The sequence below is a fragment of the Homalodisca vitripennis genome, chromosome 4 (assembly GCF_021130785.1).
Source record: "Homalodisca vitripennis isolate AUS2020 chromosome 4, UT_GWSS_2.1, whole genome shotgun sequence".
Classification (NCBI taxonomy): Eukaryota; Metazoa; Arthropoda; class Insecta; order Hemiptera; family Cicadellidae; genus Homalodisca; species Homalodisca vitripennis.
Genome location: NC_060210.1, coordinates 157,614,940 through 157,632,931, shown reverse-complemented (window position 1 = coordinate 157,632,931; position 17,992 = coordinate 157,614,940). Strand labels below are relative to the sequence as shown.

Genomic DNA, 17,992 nt, shown 5'->3' with positions numbered 1-17,992 from the left:
GTAAACATCCAAACTGACCTTCTTTTTATTTCACGTCAAAGACGTATAAACAGCTGGTCGTCGGCAATAAAATATACAAATATCGTTACTCTATGGCTTTTGGATGAACTGTCATCGTTTGCAGCCAGTAATTTGCATAAACTGAACCAATATATATAAAAATACGCTGCGTCTTTGACGTAGACGCTAGCACTTTTAGACATAAACCCAGCGTCTACAACGTAGACGCTGTAGCATTAAAAGGGTTAAGGCACCTTAGATAGGCATCAGAACAAGCAGCCAGTACAAGAAGAGTTGATGGGGTTGATTGTATAGTGTGTAGGCCCATGTATCTAGTCTCAGGGTCTGAGACAGGAGAGTTGTTGAGCCAGTGTCGTCCTCGCCTCTCCTCTCTCAGCATAACTGAGGCTTGCTCTGTCAATGAGGCAGTCTCTGAAACATTTATTAATTCTTTAAAACCATTCAAGGATAGAAGCCGAATACAATGTCAGTTTGGAGGAGAAGGTACAATAAGGACAGGCTACTGGTGGGTTCTAGGATGTATAGGATATTTCCTAGAATATTGGAATCTGGGATTCTTTTTCAGTAGTGAATTATGATGTTCAGAAAGTGCATCATATGAATTGTACATAAAAATATGAAATCCTACAAAAATCCAAATTAAATAAAATATATATACATGTTACTACACTGAATCTCCTGGTTAACTGTAGGTCTAGAAGAACTGGGTGGTCTGGGTAGTATGTTGTCATGATTTGTTTATCTAACTATATTTGGAGTTTCAGAACAGATAATTTAAAATTTAATTACATCTGGACTTAGGAAACCAGAGGATTTGGAACACAACATTACAATTTACTATTTGTAAACTATACATAACCTGTAATTATGTAAATTGTCTCCTTTAACACATTGACTGTGGTAGACATATACAGCTACTAATCTGGTTGTCCTAAAGTCGTTGTGACTCGTGTCGCAGGGAAGGTGTTAAATTGTTACAGTATATATAATAATAATAATATAATATTATTACTAGTAAAATTATAATTTTCGGTAAAATTTAAAGCAATGACAGGTTTTTTATACAGTGTGTTTTGTCGTGTAAGCTAAAGACTACAATCAGAGTTTTATTACTGAAGTCATAAAATGAGTATCATCTCAAAAACAGTTACTTTTAAAATCGTGTGAGCAATAATACTTTAATTTGGAGAATTGTTACCATTAGAACTAAATATTTTCACAGAAGTAGTAGCAGAATCCACAGATCGGAAATCATTACATTAGTGCTGATGGCATAAGGTACACTCTCTCATAATATTTTAGATTATTATTTTGGTGTTGTAAATCAACTACAGCTTTGCAAATAATTATTCAGACTTAATTTTTTAAACAAGTATATTGATGAAATTTCACTTTATTTTATCAATTGTCAACCCTGTAAAAGCTATTGGTAAATATATCAAAGAAATTTCCAAACAACAATCTGACTAACTCGTAACTCTACAAACAAATTTTAATATTTGCCTTATAATGCTTTAAAAAATTAAAACTATATTATACTACATCATTTTCAAATCTACTTCAAAAAATAAAGATAAATTTGGACCATTTTTAATTAAATTAAATTATTGACTTTTTAAAATTGTATGTAAACTCATATTGCCTCTACATTGGTTTTACAATATCTCAGTATTAACTTTTGCATCACTTCATGCACTGAGTGGATGCATGTGAGATGTTCATAAATCCAAGTTTTACATTACCACATAACTTACTTGGACAACCTAAGTTGATTTTCCACATTTTTAATTGAGCACGTCCACCAGCGGAGAAGAGCAGTATCTGGTGGCCAAACCGTGTGACAGTGACAGTGCGAACACTAGACAAGTGACTATGTGCCACTGCTGGTGTGGTCCATCCTTTGTCAGTCACATGAGACAACCGCACGGTCCCATCCTCCCCTCCAGACACCATCCAGTCATCCATCACTAGAGCCATGCTGTTGATCTCTCGCACATGGAAACCTTCCTGTCACAGACAAAGATTCTACTTAAAAATCTAAATTTAAATTAAATTACTACTCCATTACTACACTACTAATGTCTTAGTAGTACTCACTAATAATGTACTCGTAATTAAACTATTAGGATTTATATAACTTTATTTTTATTATTTTAAAAAGATCTTTAACTAACCCTGATTTTGTCTTTCCATAACTGAGCACATTCAACTGAATCAAGTTTAAGTTATTTATGTCATAAAATATGTTTAGAGATAACCCAGCCAAAAAGCATGCAATAATTTTAAATTAAAAATAGAGCTTCTATGAGTACAAATAAAGGATGCTTATCCATCAAATGGGGGCCTTAATTAAGTTATTACTGACAGTATTTTTTTCAATACAATTCTTCTAAATTATCTGCTGACCATCTTAAAGCTGTACTTAAGGTCAGTCCTCTTGTTGAGGAGGAGCAGAATTGTGTACAGCATACATTTTTTTTTATTATTAAACTGATGTGCTGAGTTTTATTTTTATGGACCATACATTAAAAATATTAAAATGTTTTAATACACTTAAGCAAACCTGTACATACAAGAAGATATATGTTATCAGTTAAATGAGCTTTTGATTAAAATCTTACTGCATAGAAAACTGGAAGATCTTAGCCCTTGACTCTTACAGTAAAATTAGACTGAATTTCAGTAAAAACAAAAAACTCTTACAACACAAAAACTCACCATTAAAGAAGGCTTTGAAATTTGGAGCATTGGACATTGGATAATGTGTGCAGTTTTATCTTTTAAGTAGGAGAAGCAAAATTGATTGTTGTCCACCAAAAAGCTCCACGAGCGATGGCCACCCCCACACTGCAAGGATAATAGCTTTCTCCGCTCCTTCAAGCTCCACAGTACAACACTGGACTGAAACATTAAGCTGTCAACAAACAGTACATGAGCAATGGCCAGCCCCACACAGCACTGAAAACAGATCTACTTCTTCTGGCTCCATGGTAAAACACTGGACTGAAACATCAAGCTGTCAACAAACAGCTTCATGAGTGATGGCCACCCCCACACTACATGGAGAACAGCTTCTGCTCCATCAGGGTCCACAGTAAAACACTGGACTGAAACATCAAGCTGTCAACAAACAGCTTCATGAGCGATGGCCACCCCCACACTACACGGAGAACAGCTTCTGCTCCATCAGGCTCCACAGTAAAACTCTGCACTGAAACATCAAGCTGTCAACAAACACCTTCATGAGTGATAGCCACCCCCACACTGCACTGAAAACAGCTTCTGCTTCTTCAGGCTCCATGGTAAAACACTGCACTGAAACATCAAGCTGTCAACAAACACCTTCATGAGTGATAGCCACCCCCACACTGCACTGAAAACAGCTTCTGCTTCTTCAGGCTCCATGGTAAAACACTGCACTGAAACATCAAGCTGTCAACAAACAGCTTCATGAGTGATGGCCACCCCCACACTACACGGAGAACAGCTTCTGCTCCATCAGGCTCCATATACAACACTAGACTGGAATATAACGTTGTTAAAATAAATTAGTTGGTTTCCCTTGTTGCCACGATGTTGAAATGAGAAGTATTTTTACTTTTGTTACTGAATTAATTTTTCATGCTCCAATAAAAAATCATTGTGTGGGTGCTTAGCCAATTAAAAATATTCAACAATTACACACATGATAAAATTGTATTATTTTACTATCTTATATTTTAAGAATTTATTTGCCTAGTTATACAATACAGTTAGATTCATACCAGAACTATCACTAAAAATAAAATTATGTGGATCATTAGCTTGTCTTGGCCACTACCAACTTTGAAGGTTAGGCCATTTCTTCATCACCACTTTAACTCAAAATTTTGTCATCAAAGTTACCATCACTCACTTCATTTTTACTTTCATTGAGTAAGTTCTGTACATAGTTACTAAAACTCTCAGTTACTAAAACTAAAAAAGATGGCGTAATTTTACCGCAACATCATTCCAGATGGCAAATAATCAAAACAAGCAATCAACAGCTAAAATGGTAAACAACAACTGATTTCGAGACAGTCGACCAGCTTCAAAATAGAACATGTTATATATATCAGACTATTCATATAACAGTATAAACAAATGCCAAAATAATCGATATCAGGAATATTTCTTTTACTCCAAAACTACAAACGTAGTGTGGCAGGCAGTGCCCATTATCCATAATTACGCCAATTCTAACTAATAATGGGCAATATATATCATTGTTAGCCAATGGGTTAAGAATCACCTGTACTGGTGGCCATTTTGATTAAGCCCCATAAGAACGTTAAATTAAAAAAACTCATTCTTTAATACTCTATAGTAGAATTCTTCATTAAAAAAATATATTTAATATGCACTCAAAGTATTATTAATTTGTTTCAATTTTGTTATTGGTTATTAATTCTGGAAAAAATTCTAAGTGTGTTTTCTCTTGATCACTTAAATATTAAAAACGTTTATCACTTTACAACAAAAATGTTTAATATTTGTATGCAAATTAATTACAACTTTAAAATGTGATATCTCACATAACTTCATGAACCATAATACTGTATAAAAGTATATAGGACTGAACATTATTCTTATTGAATAAGGTTATTATTTTACTACAGTTAGCTTTTAAATTAACTTCAAAACAAACGCCTATAGCAATGGATGCAAACAAGATCACTCAATGGTCATATAAAATCCTAGGAACAATCTTCTTGGTGTCATTGACTTTTCACTCGGTTATTGGCAAGACCATTGATATAAAAATATATATTTTTAATAAATAATTACAATTGCAACATTGATTTATCTTCTATAAGAATCAACTGAGCTTACCAGCATCATCCAAGCTAATTCTATTTAACATTTACATTTATGAGAAAAATAGAAACAAACCTATACATATAATTTGACTGTCTCATTTTCAAAGTTTGAAAAACTACATGGCATATTAAACAGAAATATATACAAAATAACCTGATATATAACATTCTACACACAACAATGAACTGAAAAGCAGTAAAGTTGGTGCCATTAGACTGTTGGTGATTGTGATAACTATAGATAGATTCCTTTCAATGACCAATTTGCAATTATATTTTTCCAATAGGGAACTGGTAACAAACTTATTCTATTGTTCAGTCATTTAGGTGCATTTGGTTATTGGTTTCCTCAGTGAATAACTATTTATTGCTAAATAAACTAACCTCATGGAAGCAGAGCAGTGCAGCCGGGTTGAGAAGTAACTGAGCAGCCCAGTTGATAGGCAGGTGACTAGTTGATACCAGAGTAAGACCACATTGAGATACAGAAAACTGTTTAACAGTGCCATCTCGACCAGTGGACCAGACCTGGCCCTCCACCACACACAATGAGCACACCCCTAGCTGACTGTGAACCCTTGACACTGTCTTTACTGCATCCTAATAACAAGTACAGAGTGTTGACCTGTATTAAAATGTTTGACAGTGCCATCTCGACCATGACCATACCTGGCCCTCCACACCCACAGCGCAATGAGCACAACCCCCTAAGCTGACTGGAACCCTTGACACTGTCTATACTGCATCCTAATAACAAGTACAGAGTGGTTGACCACTGTATTAAATGATTTAACAGTGCCATCTCGACCATGGGACCAGACCGGCCCTCCACCACACACAATGAGCACACCCCTAGCTGACTGTGAACCCTTGACACTGTCTTTACTGCATCCTAATAACAATACAGAGTGTTGACCTGTAATAAGTGTTTGACAGTGTCATCTCGACCAGTGGAACCAGACCTGCCTCCACCACACACATTGACACACCCCTAGCTGACTGTGAACCCGTGACAACTGTCTTTAACTGCATCCTAATAACAAGTAACAGATGTTGACCTTATTTAATTTTGACAGTGCCATCTCGAACCATGGACCAGACCTGGCACTCCACCACACACAATGAGCACACCCCTAGCTGACTGTGACCCTGACACTGTCCTTTACTGCATCATAATAACAAGTACAGAGTGTTGACCCTGTATTTAATGTTTGACAGTGCCATCTCGACCAGTGGACCAACCTGGCCCTCCACCACAAACACAATGACACACCCCTAGCGACTGTGAACCCTTGACACTGTCTTTACTGCCGTCCTAATAACAAGTACAGAGTGTTGACCTGTAATTAAATGTTTGACATGCCACTCGACCAGTGGAGACCAGACCTGGCCCCCACCACACACAATGAAGCACACCCCTCGCTGTCTGTACCCTTGACACTGTCTTTTACGCATCTATATAAAGTACATAGTGTTGACCTGTAATTAATGTTTGACAGTGCCATCTCGACCATGAACCAGACCCTGGCCCTCCACCACACACAATGAGCACACCCCTACGACTGTGAACCCTTGACACTGTCTTAACTGCAATCCTACTAACATACAGAGTGTTGACCTTATTAATGTTTGACAGTGCCATCTCGACCCAGTGGACCAGACCTGGCCCACCACCACACACAATGACCAGGACCCCTACTGACTGGTGAACCCTTGACACGTCTTTATTGCATCAAAATAACAAGTACAGAGTGTTTTGACCTGTATTAATGTTTGACAAGTGCCATCTCGACCAGTGACCAACCTGGCCCTCCCACCACAACACACATGAGCACAACACACCCCTGAGATGACTGTGAACCCTTGACACTGTCTTACTGCATCCTAATACAAGTACAGAGTGTTGGACCCTGTATTTCATGTTTGACAGAGCCATCATCGACAGTGGACCAACCTGGCCCTCCACCACACACAATGAGCACACCCCAGCTGACTGTGAACCCTTGACACTGACTTTACTGCATCCTAATAACACGTAACAGAGTGTTGACCTGTATTAATGTTTGGACAGTGCCATCTCGACACATGGACCAGACCTGCCCTCCACACACACACAATGAGCACACCCTAGCTGACTTGTGAACCCTTGACACTGGTCTTTACTGCATCCTAAAACAAGTACAAGTGTTGACCTGTATTAATAGTTTGACCGTGCCTATCTCGACCAGTGGACCAAACCTGGCCCCCCACCAAACACATCACACAATGAGCACACCCCTAGCCTGACTGTGAACCTTGAACACTGTCTTTACTGCATCCTATAACAAGTACACAGAGTGTTGACCTGTATTAATGTTTGACATTGCCATCTCGACAGTGTCCCAACCTAGCCCTCCCCACACACAATGAGCACAACCCCTAGCTGACGGTGAACCCCTTGACACTCGGTCTTTACTGCAATCCAATAACAAGTACAGAGTGTTGACCTGTAGATAATGTTATTGACAGTGCCATCTCGACCAATTGGAACCAGACCTGGCCCTCCACCACACACAAGTGAGTACAAACCCCTAGCTGACTGGAACCCTTTGACACTCGTCCTTTTACTGCAACTCCTAATTACAAGTACAGAGTAATTGAACCTGTAGTAAATGTTTTGACAGTGCGCGATCTCCACCAGTGGACTCAGACCAGGCCCCCCACCACACACAATGAGCACAACACACCCCTAGCTGACTGAGAACCCCTTGACACTGTCTTTACGGCATCCTAATAACAAGTACAGAGGGTGACCTGAATTAAAGTTTTGACAGTGCCATCTCGACCCCAGCTGGACCAACCCGAGGCCCTCCAACCACACACAATGAGCACACTCCTAGCTGACTGGAAACCCATGACACTGTCTTTACTGCATCCTAATAACAGTACAGAGTGTTGACCTGTATTAATGTTTGACAGAGCCAATCTCGACCATGGACCTGACCAGGCCCTCCACCACACACATGACCACACCCTACCCCTAGCTGACTGTGACCCTTGACACTTCTTAACTGCATCCAATAACAAGTACAGAGGTTGCCCTGTATTAATGTTTGACAGTGCCATCTCGACCAGTGGAACCAACTGGCCCGCCACCACACACAATGAGCACACCCTACAGACTGTTGAAAACCCTTGACACTGTCTATACACTGCATCCTAATAACAATACAGAGTTTGACCTGTATTAATTTTGACAGTGCCAGCTCGACCATGACCAGACCTGGCCCTCCACCACACAACAATGAGCACACCCCTAGCTGACTGTGAACCCTTGACACTGTCTTACTGCATCCTAATAACAAGTACAGAGTGTTGACCTGGTATTAATGTTGACAGTGCCAGCTCGACCAGTAGGACCAACCTCGCCCCCACTACACACCAATGGAGCACACCTCTAGCTGACTTGTGAACCCTTGACACAGTCTTAACTGCATCCTAACATAAACAAGTACACGAGTGTTGACCTGTTATTAATGTTTGACAGTGCCATCTCGACCATGACCCAGAACCTGGCCCTCCAGCCACAACACAATGACACAAGCACTCCTACTGACTGTGGAACCCTGGACACTGTCGTTACTGCATCCTAATAACAATACATAGTGTTGACCTGTATTAATGTTTGACAGTGCCAACTCGACCAGTGGCCCAGACCTGGGCCCTCCACCACACGCAATGAGCCACAACCCCTAGCTGACTGTGAAACCCTTGACACTTCTTTACTGCATCCTAATAAACAAGTACAGAGTGTTGACCTGTATTAATGTTTGACAGTGCCATCTCGAACCAGTGGACCAGACCTGGCCCCCACCAACACACAGATGACACATCGCCCTACTGACTGTGAACCCTTGACACTGTCTGTACTGCTCCCTGAATAACAAGTACATATTTTTTGACCCTGTATTAATGTTTGACAGTGCCATCTCGACCAGTGGACCAGACCTGGCCCTCCACCACACACAATGAGCACACCCCTATCTGACTGTGAAACCCTTGACCACTGTCTTAACTGCATCCTAATAAAAACAAGTAACAGAGTGTTGACCTGAAAATTAATGTTTACAGTGCCATCTCGACCAGTGGACCAACCTGGCCCTCCACCACACACAATGAGGCCCACAACCACAGGAACCCCTAGCTGACTTGAACCCTTGACATGTCTTTACTGGCATCCTAATAACAATACAGAGTGTTTGACCTGTATTAATGTTTTGACATGCCATCCTCGACCAGTGGACCAGACTGGCCCTCCACCAGCACACAATGAGCACACCCCTAGCTGACCTGTGAACCCTTGAACACTGTCTTTACTGCATCCTACCATAACAAGTACAGAAGTGTTGACCTTTAATGTTTACAGTGCCATCCTCGACCAGTGACCAACCTGGCCCTCACCACCAACACACAATGAGCACACCCCTAGCTGACGTGAACCCTTGACACAGTCTTTACTGCAATCCTAATAACAATACAGAGTGGTGACCTGTATTAATGTTTGACAGAGGCCATCTCGACATGGAGCCAGACCTGGCCCTCCACCACACACAATGAGCACACCCCGAGCGACTTTGAACCCTTGTGACACTGTCTTACTGCATCCTAATAACAAGTACAGAGTGTTGGAACCTGTATTAATGTTTGAGACAGTGCCATCTCGACCAGTGGCCAGACCTGGCCCCCCACCACACACAATAAGCCTACCCCCTAGCGTCTGTGACCCCTTGACACTGTCCTTTACTGCATCCTAATAATACAAGTACAGAGAGTTGACCTGTATTATGTTGACAGTGCCATCTCGACGAGTGGACCAGACATAGCCCTCCACCACACACAATGAGCACACCCCTAGCTGAATGTGAACCCATGAACAAGACTGTGCTTTACTGCATCCAAATAACAAGTACAGAGTGTTGACCTGTAATTAATGTTTGAACATGCCATCTCGAGACCAGTGACCAGACCTGGCCCTCCACCACACACAATGAGTAACACGCCCTAGCATGACTGTGAACCCGTGACACTGTCTTTACTTTACTGCATCCTAATAACAAGTACTAGAGTATTGACCTGTATAATGTTTGACAGTGACATCTCCACCATGACCAGACTGGCCCCCCACCACACACAATAGCACACCCCCTAGCTGACTTGAACCCATTGACACTGTCTTTACTGCATCTAATTAACAAGTACAGAGTGTTTTTTTGACCTGTATCATGTTTTGACAGTGCCATCACGACCAGTGGGACCAGACCTGGCCCTCCCACCACACACAATAGCACACTCCTACTGACTGTGAACCTTGACACTGTCTTTACTGCTCCTAATAACAAGTACAGCGTTTGACACTTATTAATGTTTGACAGTGCCATCTCGACCATGACCTACACTGGCCCTCCACCACACACAATGACACACCCCTACTGACTGTGAACCCTTGACACTGTCCTTAACTGCATCCTAATAACAATACAGAGTTTACCTGTATTATGTTTTGACAGTGCCATCCGACCAGTGGACCAGACTGGCCCCCACCACACACACTGACACACCCCTAGCTGACTGTGAACCCTTGACACTGTCATTACTGCATCCTAATAACAAAGTACAGAGTGTTGACCTGTTTAAAATGTTTGACAGTCCATCTCGACCAGTGGACCAACCTGGCCCTCCACCACACACAATGAGCACACCCCACCTGGACTGGAACCTTGACACTGTCTTACTGCATCCTAATAACAAGTAGCATGAGTGTTGACCTGTATTAATGGTTGACAGTGCCATCTCGACCAGTGGACCAGACCTGCCCTCCACTACACACATGAGCACACCCTCTAGCTACTGTGAACCCTTGACACGTCTTAAAAACTGCATCCTAAAAACAAGTACAAGAGTGTTGACCTGTATTAATGATTTGACAGTGCCATCTCCACATGACCAGACCCTGGCCCTCCAACCACACACAATGAGCACGACTCCATAGCTGAGACTGTGAAACCTTACACTGTCCTTTACTGCATCCTAAAACAAGTAAATCGTGTTACACTGTATTAATGTTTGACAGTGCCATCTCGACCAGGACACAGACCTGGCCCTCCACCACACGCAATGAGCTCACACCCCTGAGCTGAACTGTGAACCCTTGACACTGTCTTTACTGCATCCTAATAACAAGTACAGAAGTGTTGACCTGTATTAATGTTTGACAGTGCCATCTCGACCAGTGGACCAGACCTGGCCCTCCACCACACACAATGAGCACACCCCTAGCTGACTGTGAACCCTTGACACTGTCTTTACTGCATCCTAATAACAAGTACAGAGTGTTGACCTGTATTAATGTTTGACAGTGTCATCTCGACCAGTGGACCAGACCTGGCCCTCCACCACACACAATGAGCACACCCCTAGCTGACTGTGAACCCTTGACACTGTCTTAACTGCATCCTAATAACAAGCACAGAGTGTTGACCTATATTAATACTAGTGATAGTAAAACTACAAGTGGAAATATAATAACTAATACTCCTGCTATTATTTTTCAGACAATTTACCATTAATTATTAGTCCAACTGCTAATCTCTGATTCCGGCTAATTTCACAGTGTTTTACTAAAGTGTTTCTAAAATAGATTATAATTAATTGTCTTATTTCTTAAATTTAATAGCCACTTTAAAAATGTAAACTGCATTATAAAAACACCATTGCTCAAATCTCCTACTGTCAGGAACTCAATTTGAGTCCCTCTAGGTCTACTCTATAGTGGCCAGTGACTCATCAGTCACTCTGTCATCTTCACTTCTATGGTACATTTTATCATCAATCAGGGCTTTAACCCCGACAAATATATTTACATGTTCCTAATGTACTAAAACGTCCAAAATAGGTCCTGAAATTTCCAATAAACCTTCTCTATAATGGTCACTGATTCATATCTAGTCGTTTTTGTTTTGATAATTAAAAACGGTTTGGATATATCTTATTTAGGATGAAACTAATGTATTTTTAAAGTATAAGAGTATATAGTAAATTATGTATATATTGTATTGCTTTTTTGTATGATTTTTTATCTCGTTTTTTACCTAATTTGTGTACCTAAAATATTTTTGTATTAGTTTTTGGTATTTTATTACAATGTTTTGACATTTTTCACGTAAGAATAAACATTTACAATATGTGTTATACAACAAAACAGGAATTTTGTATGTGATAAAATGATTGATTGATTTTAAAAGTTTTCTAAAAATTAGCAAAATGAATGTAGCAAAATTTTACCTCATTTTTATATTTTTAGAATTTAACATTTGTTAATTTTTTGACTAAAACTTCTATATTAGCATTTATGTAATACAACTTAAATTTGGAATTACTATGATACATCAATTGTTGTGTTTGTAGTAAAGCAATAATTTATATCTATATATATATATAAATGAATGTTTGTATGTTTGTCCTTTATGGAATCGTGAACTATTGGACCGATCATGATGAAAATTTGTACGTATATGTATTTTTCCACGGAGAAGGTTTATAAGCTATGCCCATCCCTTTCCCGATTCAGGATTCCGCCCCACTGGTTACAGAAATACCCATAAGAAATGCATTACAGCAAACATATGTTAACGTCTTTTCAAATTTTTAATCAGCTGTTCTTTGTAAACATATATTACACTTATAGTTTTAAAGCATAGAGTAAGCTTAAGAGAAACGACAAATTTTGTTTAAACTGTTTTTGCAATCACTGTTAAACATAGACTTTACTATCCAGATAATACAATTCAAATTTGACGTAAAAATTCACCTTTAACTGCAATATTTATTTAATATAAACCATGCTCATGCTTGATCAGAAGAGTAATGCAGATATCATAATTACTATCTTACGTTGGCTACAAATATAAAGAATGTTATAAAATCAACCTTAGTTGTTTTTTTTGACAGAAGTATGGTTCTCAAAACTCCGTGTGTACATATTCTCTCGATCGAGACAACAAAGCAAGCTCAATCGTGGCATCGGAGATATAACTAATTTAATCTAAAATTTATTATAGTAAAAAAAAAAATTTACTAAGTAATATAAGGACTTCGGTTCTTAAGATTTGCGTGCGAAGCCGTGGGTAACAGCTAGATAGAGGCAGGAATATGGTACATACCTTCATAATACGCCCAAGAGGCTCACGATGGAACGACTATCAATTATCTCAGCAATGTTTAGAATGTGATAGAAAAAGAATAAGTGAATATAGTGTACTGTTTTCAACGGGAAATTGCGTGCGAAGCCGCGGGCAACTTTTGCAAAAAATTATTGAAATGCGCAGCAAAGCGCGCCGGGCCCGCTAGTTGATCTATAAAAATTCCATCGCATTGTTGGTCAATTTGCTCCTTTTTCATACATGTTAATATAATAAATGTACATCTTACTATGTACATTCTTTTTACAGAGAATTCATATTTTCTTATTACAGGATAAATTCTGTATCTTTTCGCTATTTTTGTATTTTCCAAAAATAGTTTGCTATATGTCCAGAGAAACAAATTTTTGTGGTTTTATGCTAAAATGGTTAGGCAACCACTAGTATTGTGAAGTAATTTTTTTGTACGAGTGTTAAGATTTTTTTCATTCAATATTCAAATTCTACATATTTTGGCATACGAAAATTGTATGTATATATATATATATATATATAAAACAGTTTAGAAAAACCCTTTGCAAACCGGCCAAAATGAGCTCACCAGCATAGAAGTTACTATAAGGTCAATTGGAGGGTTAATACAGCAAAATCTGTCATCAACACAGTACAAATAGTTATTTTTAGGTAGTTTCTTCTTTAAAATAGTAACTGAAATTGATAACAAATAAACAATTATAAATTTACAAAACAGAATAACACAGTGAATAACTTAACAAAATCATTTAAATACATGCAGTTGTCAGTATGAGTTAAATTACGAACTTTACATTATAAAAATAATCTATTATATTTTCATATATACTACATCCATTAACAAAAATTGAACTTTTACTAATAAAAGCTATAATGATTGATTTATTTCACTTTATTTTAATCTTAGCATATAGACATTTTTGTTACTAAAATAATATATCATGATAATTTATTTTTGCTAACATTACATACATATAAACACCCAGAAATTTATGAATTGGGTAAATGGGTAAATGATGAGAAGTTAAGATAAGATATATTGATACAAGGTAATAAAACAATGGTAAAGAACAAAATAGAACCCATACACAGCAGTGAGATTGTCGTGGCAGTATAGGTGAGTAGTGGATGTTCCCTCCTCTATCTCCATAAACAACTGCGTCATCATCCAGCATAACAGCTGCTGTGGTCCAACGTTCCTTGCAGGCTGGCAGATTCACCATCCCGAGTTCATTCAGATCTACTTCACACAAGTTCAAGTCAGATATCGTACATTCTGTAATTAGATTATACACATTGACCTTCCCAGCTACTAACCAAACAACATCTATTTGTAACTCTAAATTTTGGCAAAAAGAAATTCATTAACTCTCACTATTCCACCATCTGACATACATTATCACGACACAAAAGTAAAATGTTGTATGACTTATTGCAGTAAATGAATTAGTATTTTATTATAAACGTTTATATTGGGTCTGGTTGGATAGTATTATACAAGGGCTGTTTTTTTTCACCCTCAGATCTCACGCCATGACAGCTAGCCATGTAGCAGGTCCACGGTGTGGATAGTAGTCGATTGTGCATATTTCTCACTACATTTGTCACTACAGAGTTCAAGTAACTAGTTTGCACTGAGCAGCAGTTGCATAAACATGGCCACCTCTACTGATTTTTCTGCTAAATTTGAATTGTTTTATTCGTTTCCTGGAAGCAGAAGGTAATAGTGCAGTGGAAATCCATTGGAGAATGTGCCATGTTTATGGAGGAAACATTATGAATGATGTGTTGTGCATGAATTGTGTCAAAAATTTAAAGATGGCCGAATGTCAAATTCAAGAATCAATTCGAGAAATGCCAAAGCTGAAGCCATTCGTTGATTTCTGTGGGTGTCAGTCAACATCTTTGGCTTTCTACACCACTAAATGTATGATCGTCTACTGCGCACACCACGTAACCTGCCATATGTCTGGCCGTCATGCATGAGATCAAAGGTTAAATAAAACCAATCCTCGTATTTAATTGCTGCTGCTAAGTTTGTCTAATACTTTTCTTCTACTAAGATAAGATAAAGTTTTATTAAAAATAAACGTGTTTGAACAGGCAGGGTAGAGTAAAAGTTAAAAATATCTACTTTTAATCAGAAGAGTTATTAAATTGTTATATGTATTCACCCATTTTAAGTACTATAAAATCAGAAACTTTGTATTGTGAGATGTACAATGCAATATCTTCTGATAGATATCAAAACCTTAAGTTTTATAAATATATATATATATATATATATATATATATATATATATATATATACAGTGGAACCTGGCTAATTCAAACTTCTATAATTCGAAATCTTCTTTAATTCGGATATTTATATTGGTCCCTAGCATTTTCTGTATAAGTAATGCAAATATATTGTGGTTAATTCGAAGTTTATTTTGGATAATTCGAACTTTTTATTCGAACCCAAAGCCAATTTTAAAATGGAAAGATTTGCTAAAAGACGCTGCACTCTTTCTAATCGCAAGGCACTTGCTTCAAGGCCATTGGACACAGATCTAGCCACCCTCCCGCCCGGCCGGCCGGCTCGGCCCTATGCTTCTGCGCCTATTGTTTTGTAGACGTGACTCATCGCGACTGGCACAAGCTGCGCTGCCTGCAAGATCACTCCACCCCCACCCACTCCACTCCTCACCAGCTTTTTGTTTTGTAAATTGACTCAACCGTTAGTGTCACGTGGTTAGTCTATCTTGACAACTGTGCGGGTGTGTGAACTTTTTTGCATGTCGTTTGTTTACGTACAGTACTGTATGTCTTCCGTAATTTTACATATGATTTGTTAGTGTTTGACTCTTTGTTCGTTGAGCAAAATGTCGTCGCCTCGTAATCCTCGAACATACAAAACTTTGTCTTTGGCTCAAAAATTAGCGGCAATCAAAGAAGTAGAGAAGGGTGTTAAGAAAATATCTGAGATTGCCAAGGACTTTGGAGTTCCTCCTAACACATTGTACACCTATTTAAAGAATAAAGAAAAAATTCTCAGGAGTGAAAGTGAGAACATTAAAGACCGGAAAAGGTTAAGGGAGCCAGAAAATTCAGATTTGGACAATTGTGTTTTAAAGTGGTTCAAACAAACTAGGGATAAGAAGATTCCAGTGAGTGGTCATCTCATAAGAAGCAAAGCTGAACAATTTGCTACTGAATTGGGGAAAAAAGATTTTATGGCTAGTACAGGGTGGCTTCAAAAATCGCAACAAAATTTCGTTGAAATCCTTTTGTGGTGAAAGTGGAAGCATTAATCAACAAGAAGCCAACCAATGGAAAACAAATTTGGAGGAGATGATTCAGGATCGGGACGAAAAGGACATCTTCAGTGTTGATGAAACAGGAATTTTTTTAAATGCACTCCTGACAAAACACTCGCATTTAAAGAAGAAAATGCCACGGAGGAAAACTAAGTAAAGAGAGAATTACTCTCCTGGTTGGTGCAAACATGGACAGATCAGAAAAGCTGCCCGAAATGATCAAACATTGCTTTAAAAAAGCTGGTTTTGTAAAAAAGGAGGACGACACCGAAAAAGCCAACGACATTATAGCGGAAGCAGTACCTTCAGTTGACGGCTGGGAGGATGTCATTACTGACCCTGCCATCTCGTTTGAAGATTTTGTCAACGGGGATGAAGATGTTGCAGTATGTGGTGAGATAACAGATGCGGAGATCATCGCTGAAGTGCTTAACAATAAACAAGATGGCGACATGGCATCGGGTGATGAAGACGGCGAGTCATCACTTGGGGCGGAAATAAACGTTCCGAGTGCGGCCAAAGCAGCACATCACATCATGGAACTTAGACTTTTTTTGAAAGTAAAAATGACGTAAGTAAGTCTATTTTAAATTCATTGAATATGGCAGAATCTTTTGTCACTTCTGAAAGACTTAATGTTAGAAAACAAGTGAAGATTTCTGACTTCTTTCAAAAAAATTAAATAATATTGTACTGTATAATGTTCCTTATCACCATTCAACTTATTTTCTTTTATTTATAAACATATACTGTAATTGTGTATTTTTTAGATAATTCATGCTTCAATTTGCACTGTTTTATCATACTTTGCTTAGTAGAAATGCACAGAAAAACATACATTTACAACCATTCATGTTATTTTCAATGAAGGTTTTCAGCAAACATGTGAAGTGTCATTATTTTAAGCCTTTAATTCTTAACTTTTTTAATTCGAATTTTTTATTGGTCCCTTGAGATTCAAATTATTCAAGTTCCACTGTATAAATATATATATATATAAGTTTGGAAACAAACTTTTGTTGTGATCTTTGATACTTATATCTCATAGTGTGTATATATATATATATATATATATCTCTACAGGGTGATTCCACAGTTTTTTCTGTTTGTGTCGACACAAACCTCAACCATTTTAACATTTTGAAAGAGTCAGGCTTTTTCTCTCACTTCTGCTGCTTAATAATATTTTTTTTAATTAATAGTATTTTTTACATTCTTGTTTGCATGAAGTGGTTCTTTTATTTGTAATTAAGAAGAAAAACACATTTGGTTTCAATAGTTTTGTATTTTTCTTGCCGAATCTCAAAAGGAAAACTTGTTGCATGCAAGGAGGCGTTTCACAAATTCTCAATTTTCTCCGAAACAAAACATTGTATTGTATTTTTGTCCCCATGTGTATTAGTCAAAAAATGTTTGTATTCACATCAACCCTGAAAAAATGCGCAATTTGATCAGAATTAACGGTATTATATATTGTGTAAAATATGTATATATACATATATATTATATACGTATATTCAAACTTTCTCAATGTACGTTTTAACCAATTATTATATAGAAATAAACTAATCTATGAATTACTTAATTTTTTTTAAGAAACAAAAACATTATGAATATT

At 38.0% G+C, this 17,992-nt stretch overlaps 1 protein-coding gene across 1 annotated transcript in view; it reads right to left on the bottom strand.

Moving 5' to 3' along the window:
- LOC124361245 (WD repeat-containing protein 6) overlaps positions 1-17,992 on the bottom strand; it is a 60,423-nt gene that overhangs the window by 15,635 nt on the left and 26,796 nt on the right. Inside the window, exons 8-17 of the mRNA XM_046815289.1 lie at positions 14,161-14,312; positions 11,109-11,213; positions 10,797-10,928; positions 10,571-10,639; positions 9,435-9,651; positions 6,667-6,887; positions 5,247-5,462; positions 2,740-2,922; positions 1,776-2,028; positions 255-432 (exon numbers count right to left, since the gene is read on the bottom strand). Coding sequence (XP_046671245.1) covers positions 255-432; positions 1,776-2,028; positions 2,740-2,922; positions 5,247-5,462; positions 6,667-6,887; positions 9,435-9,651; positions 10,571-10,639; positions 10,797-10,928; positions 11,109-11,213; positions 14,161-14,312 — 1,726 coding nt within the window. The remainder of the gene's footprint in view (positions 1-254; positions 433-1,775; positions 2,029-2,739; positions 2,923-5,246; positions 5,463-6,666; positions 6,888-9,434; positions 9,652-10,570; positions 10,640-10,796; positions 10,929-11,108; positions 11,214-14,160; positions 14,313-17,992) is intronic.